The following is a 13338-nucleotide window of genomic DNA, read 5'->3' as shown; positions in this document are numbered from 1 at the left end:
TCCAAGTCTCACGCGCATGTATACTTCTGAATCCATTCACTTATTTGTTCACTCTCTGATAAAGTGATCTCAACTGCCATACACTGTATAAAGATTAGTGAATGAGTGAAAAAGTGAGCGATTTTGGACACAGCTCTGGTCTCCATAAACTATAAGAGCTGGAGTCTGTACATGTACACAAGGATGAACATCTCTCGTTTTTTAGCACATTTTAGAATAGATGGATGTGTGTTTCAGTTTCTTCTCTTATGGATTCATTCCTCTCGTATGCTGCTGTACTGCTCTAATATGAACTACTCTGTGCAGATGGGAGCTACAGGGATGTAGGGCTTGACTTGACCTGCTCAGAGAGCTCGAAGAGGAATGGCAGCGAATACATGCAGCTGAGAGACGGACTGATGACCACCACAGGGAGAAACACGCCTAAAGCCAGCTGACCCACTGGAGCCGGAGCCGCCTAAGAATGACCCAAGCCTGAGAGAGCAACGACACAAATGAGCGGGTTTAGGGTGAAATCGGTGCATGTGTTAAAGGACTATATATATATATATATATATATATATATATATATATATATATATATATATATATATATACATACATACATATATATACCATGGGTATTGAGGGTGGAAGAGAGCACTGCTCTTTCACTCCAACCACCAACAACTCCTGCCAGCACTGAGACTCGAACATGAGGCCTTTGGGTTACAAGTCCAACTCATAACCATTAGGCCCCAGATTTTGGCGGTACCACTCAATGGTAGCGTCTGATCTTTCTGTGGAGATCTTTAGAAAGTAACTACAGTTGGAATAAGTCACACAATATAAAATATTCCATCAATTTTGGTTTGTTAAAGTTCAATAATTCACCCATGGACCTGACTGTGACATTGTTAAGGTTTTAACCAGTGTAAACTGCTACAGAGATCGACTCCCGGAAGATTCTGTCAGTTTTACCAGAGAAACACATTGACCTCTAGCGGCTAACTATAAAACTTCAACCTCCATAAACGCTACATAAAAGTATTTTATGCTAATTATTAATTCATGATTTATTCTTAAATGACAAAACTGCAAGCAGCTTTTAAAATCACTATGCTGTCACTGCCAAACGATCCTAACAAGTCATTATACAATTGTTTTGCCTTTTTTTTTTTTTTTTTTTTTTTTTATTATTATGGCAGGCTAAATGGCTCACATTTAGCGTTTCACACGTTTTCTACTTGTAATGAGATTATGACTAAAATAATACGCTGTTTACATTTTATCTATGGCTACTTGTCGATGCGAATGCTGATTTGATTTGACACCTTCGGAGAGAATCGGTTCCTGATCACTTCTGAGTGAATCTTGGGTTAATTTACACATGTTTAAAGTGTGGTTTGGGGTTATATAATTGTGATCAGATCATCTACAATCGTGTCAAACGGTGCTCGTACGTTTGTAAACCAATCTAGTGAATGAATTATCCCGTCATATTTGTTTGTTCACTGAAGTCAATAACAAAATATTGCTTAATCACCTATTTAAGCTACTATTATGTTTTCTTTTGTATTTTGATAAAGCATGCTCTTGGGAAAAGGGGAATTAAGATAGGAATATGTCCAAAGGCTCAATTAAAGTAACGAATCAATGCTTTAATGACTCACTCACGTGAATGATTAAATTGCTTGCTCATAAACAGTCAGTTGTCTTTGACATGAATGATGAAGAAATCCAAAATAAGATGATTAAGAAAAAAAATATGGTGGATATAAAATAAAAAGTAGTTATTTAATGTTAGTAGGCTGTATAGTAATATTTAATTAACAAATATGAAAAATATTTAAATAGTTTGATTATTAGGCTACCACGAGTTTTAAGTTACTACTAATAATAACTTAAGGCTTTGTTATTATTATTATTATTATTATTATTATTATTATTATTATTATTATTATTATTATTGCCATTACTATTATTATCATCACTTTCTTTGTTTTTGATATATGTTTGAGAGATGTTTACTTCAGCAAGATTTATTGGGAAATGTCCTGTTCTGTCAAGTCAACTGAGGAGTAAACACACACACACACACACACACACGCACACACACACACACACACACACACACCACCCCCTTCATCAATTCAACCATTTGAAAAGAATCAAAGTCCTCAGATGAGCTCTGCTGTTGGAGTAAAGCAGCTCTTATACGATGATTCCTCTCTTCTATCTCACAGCTCTGCTGCTTTGGCCTGACACCGTTCATGGTAAGATCAATATTTTGATACATTAAACATTGTATTTTAAGGTGAATTGTTTTAGTCAGCCTAATTGTTGACTCTTAAACATGCAGCGAACACTAGTTACTCCATTCAGCATGTTTCTGCTCAAACACCATAAGTACTAATATTATAATAAAACTGCGGGTATTATTTACCATGCATTGTCATAAGACAAATTTACAGACAAAATATCAAAGTTCCTTAATCTTAGAGGTCCTATATTAATTAATTACTACTTTACAAGTAATTACATTCATATTTTGGCCAAAACAATGGTGTGTTTTTAAAGAACAGACTAGACTGAGCTAAACAAAACACTAGTGTATAGACTAGAGAGATGTACTGCACCTTCTTGATATTTGAGTAACTCTTGCAAAGATTCAATGTGAAAACATGGAATTATCATAGTAAATTAATATGATTCAGTGCCATGGTAAATATTGGTCACTATAGGACTCCTTGTTCTTATTATTTTGTGTTATTAATGGTCTTTTTCATCATGTGTACAGGAACATATTCATATAGGTGTTTAATGTTTTTTATACATATCTACTCTGTAGTCATTTGGGCATCGCTTCATGATCATGCCATGACACTGGGAATTTTGTGGAACTGATGTAGTTTACAGATCCAAAGGTCATGTGTGTTTAAGCCCCTCTGACACACACACACACACACACACACACACACAAACACACACACACACAGACACACACACAGAGAGAAGGAACATCACAACATTTTAACATTTTAAGAGTCTGCCAGATTCACTAACATCAATCCAAACAAGGTTACGTTTTATAGACTGAGGCTTGTTTTTGAACATGCACTGTAACAAAGATTTCATTTTATTTTAAACCAAATAGTTTTTATCTAATAACCTCTGTCACAAAAAAGTTCTGTCCTTTCTTTTTGGTTTTGGGAGTTTCAGCTTGATTTTCTTTTTTACTAAATAAATCCAAAGTGGTCAAATAACTAGTGCATCTTTCTGATGTGTGTTTTCACAGCATTCCGCAGCGCACTGAATGATTTCCAGCGATCCGAGGGGAGAGAGCTGGTCCTGAAATCCTGGAACGTCAACCGTCTGACTGAACTTCCGGGAATCACTTTGGAGGATTGTGCTAAACGCTGCACACAGAGTCCAGAATGCAGGTCTCATATCCCTACTTTCCATCCCAGCATGCATTGCATGTATCAGCTCTGTACCCAAAACATAATTCTCACTATGTAGTTGAATGATTTAAAAAAGAAAGGGGAAAAAAAATCTAATTTGACAAATTTCATTTGTTTAGTACTTTTTTCCTTATTTTGTCTGTAAATGTGAAAAAGAAATATATTATTAACTATACTTATTACAATACTTTTACATAATATATTTAAGTGCAAACTAAATGTAATGTTTCGGACACTTCATTTCATGTTATTTAAATGCAAATATACTATTTATTATATTAATAAATATACATTTATTTTAAATGCAATTAGCTAAACTTAGCTTTTTGACCCACTTAAGTAATATATCTTTGTATGTAATTTCATAATTAACTTATATTGTCCTTTGCAATTTTGTGCACTGTTAACTTTAAATATATAAAAAATATTTATATTATAATATTATTATAATATAATATTTATATTATAATATCAAATAACACACCACTTGTTCTTAATATGTTAGTCAACACATCAAAATAAGAGTACTTCCTTAAAGCATGGAAAAGTTTATTAAAACTGAATGATTTCAAATGCAGTACTTTCATTTGGCATTTTTTGTCACGGTTGGGTTTGGGAAAACACAAAGAGAGGATAGATCCAAATGCAGGTAAGGGTTTTTATTTAAACAGAGGGGTAACTACAAAAATAAACAGTCATGAGAGACAAACGTAACCAAAAGAGGGAACCGGATGAAACGGGGAACTCGGAAGAATGAGAAGGTAGAGGAAGTCTCGGGGGAACGAGAGCATGAGACACATAAGGAAAGGACTCCATGATGACAACAGAGAAAGACAGCTCTATATAGGGAAACTAATGACAGAGTATTGTCAACACCTGTGCGATTCTAATTGGAGTGCAATTACTGTGAAGACACAACCAGACTAGCGGAATTAAAGTGCCTATGGTGAAGTGCCTAAGGGGAAGTGAGCTCACTAGGGAACACCCAGGAAAACAAAGACTGGCAGCGTGACATTACCCCCTCCCTACGGAGCAGCTACCAGATGCTCCACCTAAACCCAGGAAAACCCCAACAGAAAAAGAGGCAGGAGGGAGGTGGAACGGCGGCGGACCAGGGGGAGGGACGGAGGGACAGAAAACAGGGACAGGAGCAACCAGGGGAAATGGAAAGGTGCAACACAAAACAAGGAGTCCAGGAGGGAGGCGGACAGGTGGAGGCTCAGGGGGAGGGAAGGAGGGCCAGACTAAACTAAAAGGAACAGACAGAAACAGGACTCAAAAAACACAAAACATAAGTCCATGAAGGGCATGTTGAGGCGTCCACCAGGACGGAGCAGATGACCACCACAGCCGTGTGGTCAAGGCCAGAGTCCTCCAGGGCGGAGTGGAAGACCACCACGGCCTTGTGGTCAAAGTCAAAGCCCTCCAGGGCGGAGCGGAAGACCACCACGTCTTTGTGGTCGAGGCCGGAGTCCACCAGGGCGGAGCAGAAGACCACCACGTCCTTATGGTCACCGCCGGAGTCCCCCAGAGCGGAGCGGATGACCACCACGTCCTCGTGGTCACCGCCCGAGTCCCCCAGGGTGGAGCGGACGACCACCACGTCCTCGTGGTCACCGCCAGAGTCCCCCAGGGCGGAGTAGAAGACCACCACGGCCTTGTGGTCACCGCCTCCAGAACTGTATCGGACACCGCCTCTGGAACAGCATCGGGCATAGCCTCGGCCTCTCGAACAGCATCGAGCACCTTCTCGGGAACAGCCTCGGCCTCGGAAACAGCATCGGGCACCGCCTCGGGAACTGCATCGGCCACCGCCTCGGGAACAACATCGAGCACCGCCTCGGGACCAGCATCGGGCACCGCCTCGGGAACTGCATCGGGCTCCGCCTCGGGAACTGCATCGGGCTCCGCCTCGGGAACTGCATCGGGCTCCGCCTCGGGCACCGCCTCGGGAACTGCATCGGGCACCGCCTCGGGAACTGCATCGGGCACCGCCTCGGGGACAGCATCGGGCACCGCCTCGGGAACAGCATCGGGCACCGCCTCGGGAACTGCATCGGGCACCGCCTCGGGAGCAGCATCGGGCACCGCCTCGGGAGCAGCATCGGGCACCGCCTCGGGAGCAGCATCGGGCACCGCCTCGGGAGCAGCATCGGGCACCGCCTCGGGAACTGCATCGGGCACCGCCTCGGGAACTGCCTCGGGCACCGCCTCGGGAACTGCCTCGGGCACCGCCTCGGGAACTGCCTCGGGCACCGCCTCGGGAACTGCCTCGGGCACCGCCTCGGGAACTACATCGGGCACCGCCTCGGGAACAGCATCGGGCACCGCCTCGGGAACTGCATCGGGCACCGCCTCGGGAACTGCATCAGGCACCGCCTCGGGAACAGCCTCGGCCTCCGGAGCAGCAGCGGGCACCGCATCGGGAACGACCTCGGCCACCGCCCCGGCCTCCGGAACAGCAACGGGAACCGCATCGGGAACGGCTTCGGCCACCGCCTCGGCCTCCGGAACAGCAGCGGGCACCGCCTCGGCCTCCAGAACAGCAACGGGAACCGCATCGGGAACGGCCTCGGCCACCGCCTCGGCCTCCGGAACAGCAACGGGTACCGCCTCGGCCTCCAGAACCGCAGCGGGCACCACATCGGGAACAGCATCGGGCATTGCCTCGGCCTCTCGAACAGCATCGAGCACCTTCTCGGGAACAGCCTCGGCCTCGGAAACAGCATCGGGCACCGCCTCGGGAACTGCATCGGGCACCGCCTCGGCCTCCGGAACATTAGCGGGCACCGCATCGGGAACGGCCTCGGCCACCGCCTCGGCCTCCGGAACAGCAGCGGGCACCGCATCGGGAACAGCCTCGGCCACCGCCTCCGGAACAGCAGCGGGCACCGCATCGGGAATGGCCTCATGGACGGCAGCCGCCCGCTCGGGAACGTTCTCCGGGTCCTGAGGAACAGTAGCTGCCTGTCTCCTCCTCCGCCCTCTACGATGGAGAGTCGGTGGCGTTGAGTCGGCCATCTTGTGCTGTGGTGCTGGGCTGGCGGCCATCTTGAGCTGTGGCGCTAGGCTGGCGGCCATCTTGGGCTGTGGGGCTGGGCTGGTGGCCATCTTGGGTTGTGGGGCTGGGCTGGCGGCCATCCTGTGCTGTGGGGTTGGGGTGGCGGCCATCTTGTGCTGTGGGGCTGAGCTGGCAGCCTTGTCTGGAAACTCTGGTGTGGTTGTTGCATCCCACTGAGCACGATGGTGCAGGTAATTGGTAAACCCCCAAAAGTCCAGGATCTCTAACCCCTTCATCTCCCATTGAGGTAAAGGATCATCCAGGCAATTATTAAACAAATCCTTTAGTGCTGCATCATTGTAACCTAACCCGACTGCCAAAGTCCAAAACAATTGCGCCAGGCCACCCACCTCCCTTCCCTCTTGATGAAGGGTGGTTAAGTTCCGGAATCTCCCCCTCCGTTCCTCCATGGTGGCTGGGGAACCGATTCGAAATCTCACACCGCTGGATCTAGGCATGATGGAGTCCTTCTGTCACGGTTGGGTTTGGGAAAACACAAAGAGAGGATAGATCCAAATGCAGGTAAGGGTTTTTATTTAAACAGAGGGGTAACTACAAAAATAAACAGTCATGAGAGACAAACGTAACCAAAAGAGGGAACCGGATGAAACGGGGAACTCGGAAGAATGAGAAGGTAGAGGAAGTCTCGGGGGAACGAGAGCATGAGACACATAAGGAAAGGACTCCATGATGACAACAGAGAAAGACAGCTCTATATAGGGAAACTAATGACAGAGTATTGTCAACACCTGTGCGATTCTAATTGGAGTGCAATTACTGTGAAGACACAACCAGACTAGCGGAATTAAAGTGCCTATGGTGAAGTGCCTAAGGGGAAGTGAGCTCACTAGGGAACACCCAGGAAAACAAAGACTGGCAGCGTGACATTTTTACAAACTGCACTTCCTAAGAGTGTACGGTCTATGTTTAAGTACACTTAAATGGGCTTTTCAATCTTCCCCCGCCCATCGAGTGCTTGAAGTGCGTCAGAAACAGAGCGCGCGCACGATCAGTTGTTGGTAATTTGTTGTGTAGCGTGCCCGACGCCGCATCCAATGTAGACAGCACTGCTTTTGTTAACACACAGCTCGTAGAAACGCGCCTGGCAGCTCGCGCCAGTTCTAGACACGGTGAAAGTTTCCTGATTGTGACGGAAGGCCGAATTTACATGACACATTATAAATGAGCATAGTCTGCGATAGATACAGTGCCAAAAAGAAGAGAAGAGGTTAAAGACAGAGGTAAAGAGATGTAGTCAAAGAACAATTTATTGCATAGGAGTACGCTAAGATACTATAATTTCATGGCAGTTATTTTTACCTTAAACTTAATGTTAGCAGTTGTTCTGAGTTCTGAGTCCCCAGACTGTGATTTTGTACAGTCATGTCAGTTTTAAGACGCATTTTTTATTGTCACTTTTTTATTAATGTTTTACTCTACAGTTGTGCAGTTTTGGGGGGACACAGTACAGGCCAAAAGTTTGGAAACATTACTATTTTTAATGTTTTTGAAAGAAGTTTCTTCTGCTCATCAAGCCTGCATTTATTTGATCAAAAATACAGAAAAAATGTAATATTGTGATATATTATTACAGTTTAAAATAATTTGTTTTCAATTTATTATACTTTAAATTATCATTTATTTCTGTGATGCAAAGCTGAATTTTCAGCATCATTACTCCATTCTTCAGTGTCACATTTGACATCCAGTCTATCACATGATCCTTTAGAAATCATTCTAATATGATGATTTATTATGAGTGTTGGAAACAGTTCTGCTGTAATGTGTGTGTGTGTGTGTGTGTGTATGTGTATATATATATATATATATATATATATATATATATATATATATATATATATATATATATATATATGCTAAATCATGAACACAATGACAGGGTGAAATGGGCTGTGATGCATGGGGCGCCAGGTAAAATCATGCCTAGGGCAGCAAATTGGTCAGGGCCGGCCCTGACACTTAAGCACACTTCTTTTACTCAAGGGAGTAGTATATGTATTTTTTTTTACTTTCCAGAGCTTTCAATTATGAGTTTCGTCCATCTTTGGTGTGTAAACATCTGCCCTCGGTGGGCGATGGAGACAATGCAGACGTCGAGAGAAACGTGAACTGTGACCTTTATGAGATGAAAGGTGACAAATGAATTCTCAAAATGTTTTTCAGTAGATTTTTTTAAGTATTAAATAGATTGAAAGATTATAAGGAGATGTGCTATGTTATTAGCCATTAAAAACCATATCGCTTAACCACCACTTGTTAACCACCACCTGTACTCAGTCTATGTAAGGAAGTGCATTGTGGGTAAAGGAGAAGACTATCGAGGGAAAGTGTCGACGACTAAGAATGGACGAACATGTCAACAGTGGTGGTCCAAATTTCCTCATGATCACGGGTATGATATGAAACATAGAATACAGAATGTTGCATAAACTTTATGTATATTTGTATGTTTTTACAGTACATGTACTTCCATGTACTTATAGTGTATTTACAGTGTATTTATCTAAGAAAGTTCTGGTAATACAAGGTGACTACATGGGGTAGGGTTAGGTTTAGGGGTAGGTTCAGGGTTAGTACCTAGTTATTACATAGTTATTGTAATTACTATAATAAGTACATAGTATGTACATGAGGAACAGGACTGTAAAATAAAGTGCAACCTATGTTTTTTTATTATTATTTAATTGTAACATAGCAGTACCTACTTTATACCTAGAATGTCCCGTAAAGTTTTTTGGACACTCTTGTTTGGGTGCACAAAAAGATCAAGAATGTGTATTTAAAAGGTAAAGAGGATCAGTTTCATGTTGTCCAAATCAACTGTACATGGTTAACAAAAGCAATTATACTAGCAGTTTTTGTTTAATATGATATGATTGGTTTCAACATACGATTTACAAGTTTGGAATTTTTAGAGATGTTTTTGAAGGAAGTCAAAACATGCTGAACTGCAGTATTAGAATGATGTCACCACTGTTTTGAGTAGTAGGACTCCGTCTGCTGCTAATGGCCTGGAGCTCAACTATTGCCGTAATCCGGACAGTGACCCCAACGGACCCTGGTGTTACACCACTGACCCTGATCACAGATATGAGAGCTGCGACATTCCCCAGTGCAAAGACGGTAAGGCCAGTTACTTACGTTTGCAGTGTGCTTTTACTTTCATAAGCGGTTTGTTCTGAGCAGATGTTTGTGTATGTTTCTCTATTAGAGGTTTGCATCACTTGTAATGGAGAAGACTACAGAGGTCAGATGGATCACACAGTGAGCGGGAAAGAGTGTCAGAGATGGGACCAACAGTCTCCGCATCAACACATCTACCAGCCAGAGAAGTGAATATAATATAGCCTATACCACAGAACTAAAGTCACACTTAATAATGTGGGAATTTAATTGCACGGGATATTGGAATATCAAAGCAAGTTTCTGTATCTGCGCTAAATGCTGCACATCTATTCTCAGAGCTTTTTGGCAATTTATTTTAATCAGGAATTGCTGTGATTTTCAGTGGATGGTGATATAATAATGTAAAATAAGATCATATCCGATGTTTGTGAATCCAGGCATCCTGATAAAAGTTTGGCTGATAATTATTGTCGTAACCCGGATGCGTCTCCGGTGCCCTGGTGCTACACCACCGACCCGACGTTGGAGAGAGAGCGCTGTGATATTCGCAAGTGCCGTGAGTATTTCTGCTCCTTACAACAAGGATACATATTTCATTTCATGGTATTAAATTTTTCTTGTATTTATCTTAGATGTTTTAGGTTTTTGGAAATTGTATGACTTTTGTTAATCACTTTGTTTTCACCATGAATATAGACTTACTTATGACAAGGTGTTAAAAAAGTTGATCTTCTTTGAGCACACAGCTATTTTTAAATGTTCATCAAAGAATAAACATGCATTTTATAACAACACCACATTAGATATCAAGACTTGTTTACAAGTGAAACATTATTTTAAAGTCAATCTCACAGAGATTTAACTTGAGAAAAATGTCAATTAAAATGCTTTTACAACACTAATAACCTTTAACAGTCGTTTGCATTCTGTTAGCAGTGCATGGATTTTAATCTCCATACAAATGGTTTGGATGATTATTCATTCATTTTGTTTAGAGGACACAGATCTTCATCTTCTTGAGGACATTGCTGTCATTTCCAATCACATCAGTGCTGTTCGAAGAGACAACTATATAAACGAAAGTCAGAAACACGCATATGTTGTTCTGTTTGAGAGCACAACATTAATAGCAGTTCATTGCGTTGGGTTCATGAGTTATTAAAACAAAAGTATTATTCTTTATGAATATGCAATGATTGATCGGTCAGGAGCATGTGTGTGACATTCACACAATTGAGTTTTAAAATATAAAGGCTACTAAAGTGGAGTTGCTGAAATGTGTTTTTTTTTTTTTTTTTTTTTTTGACAGACAATTGGACAACAAATTACTGCATCTGTCCAATATATAGCCATATTTAATTTGCCTTCTTTCTTTCCATCCTACAGCTGAGTCTCCCAAGCATCATTCTCACTCCGGCTACACCACTGATTGTTTTCAGGGTCGTGGAGAAGATTACAGGGGCAAAGTGAACGAAACAAGCTCTGGAATCCCCTGTCAGCGCTGGGACGCCAAGAAACCACACAAACACCAATTTTCCCCCAAAACCTATGAGTGCAAGTGAGTTAAAGGAATACTTTGCCAAAAATGAAAATGAGCTGAAAATATACTCATCCTCAGTCCATGGATGTCAATGGGTGCCGTCAGAACGAGAGTCTAAACACATCATGGAGTCATATTTTGGCCAGAAAGCAACAGTTTAAACATCGTAATGATGGATTTGTTGCTTACAAACATGCAGCTTTTGGCTTCACTAGACATTATTTGATGCACTGGAGTGATGTGGATTCCTATTATTGTGATGTTTTTTATTAGCTATTTTGGACTCCTGTTCTGACGGCACCCATTCACCGCAGAGGATCCACTGGTGAGCAAGTCATGCGATGCTACATATCTCCAAATCTGTTCTGAGAAAGAAACAAATGTCATCAAAACAGTATAAACTGGTTGACTGTGACTCTTTATCCTTCTATTTCTTCCCTCTTTCCCCCTTTAGGGGTCTGGAGGAGAACTACTGCCGTAACCCGGATGGTTCAGAGGCGCCCTGGTGTTTCACGTCTCTCTCGGCGATGAGGACGGCTCTCTGTCTGCAGATCAAACGCTGTGCTGATGACATTGAGGCAGAAGGTACAGCTGGCGCCTGCTAGTGATTAAAAACATCAACTACACTTTCATTTTTAAAGACATTTTGGCTGTGCTTTGTCATTGTGGGAAGAGAAAAAATCTTAATGAATTATCAATGCACACTTCATATGTATTTAATATGCATACTGTATATACAGTACCATTCAAAAATTTGGGGTCAGTAAGATAATAAAGGAAATAATACTTTTATTAATAATAACATTTGTTACAAAACATTTCTCTTTAAAATAAACACTGTTTTTTAACATTCTATTTATCAACTGAAGAAAAATATATCACTGTTTTCAACATTGGTAATTATCAGAAATGTTCCTTGAAGAATCATGTGACACTGAAGGACTGGAGGAATGACGCTGAAAAATTCAGCTTTGGATCACAGAAATAAATGACATTTTAAAATCTATTCAAATAGAAAACAGTTATTTTAAAATTCTAATAATATTTAACCATTTTACTGTTGTACTGTATTTTTGATCAAATCAATGCAGCCTTGGTGAGCAGAAAGATTACCTTCAAAAGCTTTTTAATGGCAGTGTGAATAACCATGTTTTCTTCTTCTTAAACTAGATTGCTATAATGAAATTGGCAAAAAACTATCAGGGGTGTTGTCCGCAAGACACGTAAAGGTATTCTCTGCCAGAAATGGAGTGTCAATACACCTCACAAAACCAAGTAAGAATAAAATTCCATTTAAAGTTGGCCTAAAGTGAACATAAATTTGAGATAATTATGTACTTCTATTGCAGGATAAACCCCAAAAACACACCCAGATGCCAAACCTGACCGACAACTACTGCAGAAAACCCTGACGGAGACCGTCACGGGCCCTGGTGCTTACACCACTGACCCAAGACTGAGTTCGACTACTGTGCCATCAAGCAGTGTGGTGAAGCACCAGTGTCTTTAAAAGCTGTTTATCTTCTTAATAACCAGGCTCTCACACAGTCTGTGCACTTTTTTGCAACTTTCTGACATTTTTGTGTGGTGTGTGTGTGTGTTGTGTGTGGGTGTGTGGTGTGTGTGTGTGTGAAATGTAGCAGGGAGATAAAATATGGTGAAACATGCAGAATGTACTAAAAGTCCAAATGTGCTATTTTCTGTGAAATTCTTCCAAGCATACTAATAATCGTTAGCCTTAACATTTACATTATTCATCTTTAAAAGATTTTATATCAATAATAGATTATTAATAATGCACAATAATTATAGCAATAAAAATAGTTAATAATACTAAATAATGATAATATTTGTTTATAAATTATTAATGGTAATATATTTTAAAATAAAATACTGTTAGTTAATTAAACTATATTTTTTGTTCTTCTTCATGTTGTTATAGCTGGAGAGAAAGTGCCAATCATTGGGCCAACGAGTAAGTCAAAAACAATGTATAGGAACCAGTACAGATTTTGGTGTGTATGATTGTGCTTCTAACTTGTCCTCCACTGTGTGTAAAAAAGCGGATGTTGTCTTTAACGAATGTGGAAAGCGGGATGGACCGGAAATGAAGAGCAGGTTACGAATAGTGGGCGGCAAACCTGGAA

General features: G+C 41.6%; 1 protein-coding gene and 1 long non-coding RNA gene across 2 annotated transcripts; both read left to right on the top strand.

The window, feature by feature from the left end:
- Window positions 1-2117: 2117 nt before the first annotated feature.
- On the top strand, window positions 2118-12560 carry LOC113081273 (hepatocyte growth factor-like protein). Its single transcript, XM_026253347.1, has 11 exons — window positions 2118-2255; window positions 3278-3422; window positions 8542-8657; window positions 8803-8917; window positions 9512-9648; window positions 9737-9857; window positions 10089-10207; window positions 11038-11209; window positions 11646-11776; window positions 12362-12466; window positions 12541-12560. The coding sequence occupies exons 1-11, from the start codon at window positions 2201-2203 to the stop codon at window positions 12543-12545; spliced, it is 1221 nt and encodes a 406-aa protein (XP_026109132.1). The 5' UTR covers window positions 2118-2200; the 3' UTR covers window positions 12546-12560.
- A 56-nt stretch (window positions 12561-12616) lies between these two features.
- On the top strand, window positions 12617-13301 carry LOC113081274 (uncharacterized). The gene is made up of 3 exons (XR_003282150.1): window positions 12617-12680; window positions 13134-13166; window positions 13255-13301. It is a non-coding gene; the product is annotated as an uncharacterized LOC113081274 (long non-coding RNA).
- Window positions 13302-13338: the final 37 nt, after the last annotated feature.

This window comes from Carassius auratus, unplaced genomic scaffold (assembly GCF_003368295.1).
Source record: "Carassius auratus strain Wakin unplaced genomic scaffold, ASM336829v1 scaf_tig00033555, whole genome shotgun sequence".
Lineage (NCBI taxonomy): Eukaryota > Metazoa > Chordata > Actinopteri > Cypriniformes > Cyprinidae > Carassius > Carassius auratus.
Note: the sequence above shows the minus strand (reverse complement) of the source record. Positions and strands in the feature narration are given on the sequence as shown.

Excerpts from the sequence above, each read along its gene's own strand:
- LOC113081273 (XM_026253347.1), top strand. The coding sequence starts at position 2,201 with ATGATTCCTCTCTTCTATCTCACAGCTCTGCTGCTTTGGCCTGACACC. Across the intron at positions 2,256-3,277 it reads TTGGCCTGACACCGTTCATG|CATTCCGCAGCGCACTGAAT; the intron begins GTAAGATCAATA and ends GTGTTTTCACAG. Across the intron at positions 3,423-8,541 it reads ACACAGAGTCCAGAATGCAG|AGCTTTCAATTATGAGTTTC; the intron begins GTCTCATATCCC and ends TTTACTTTCCAG.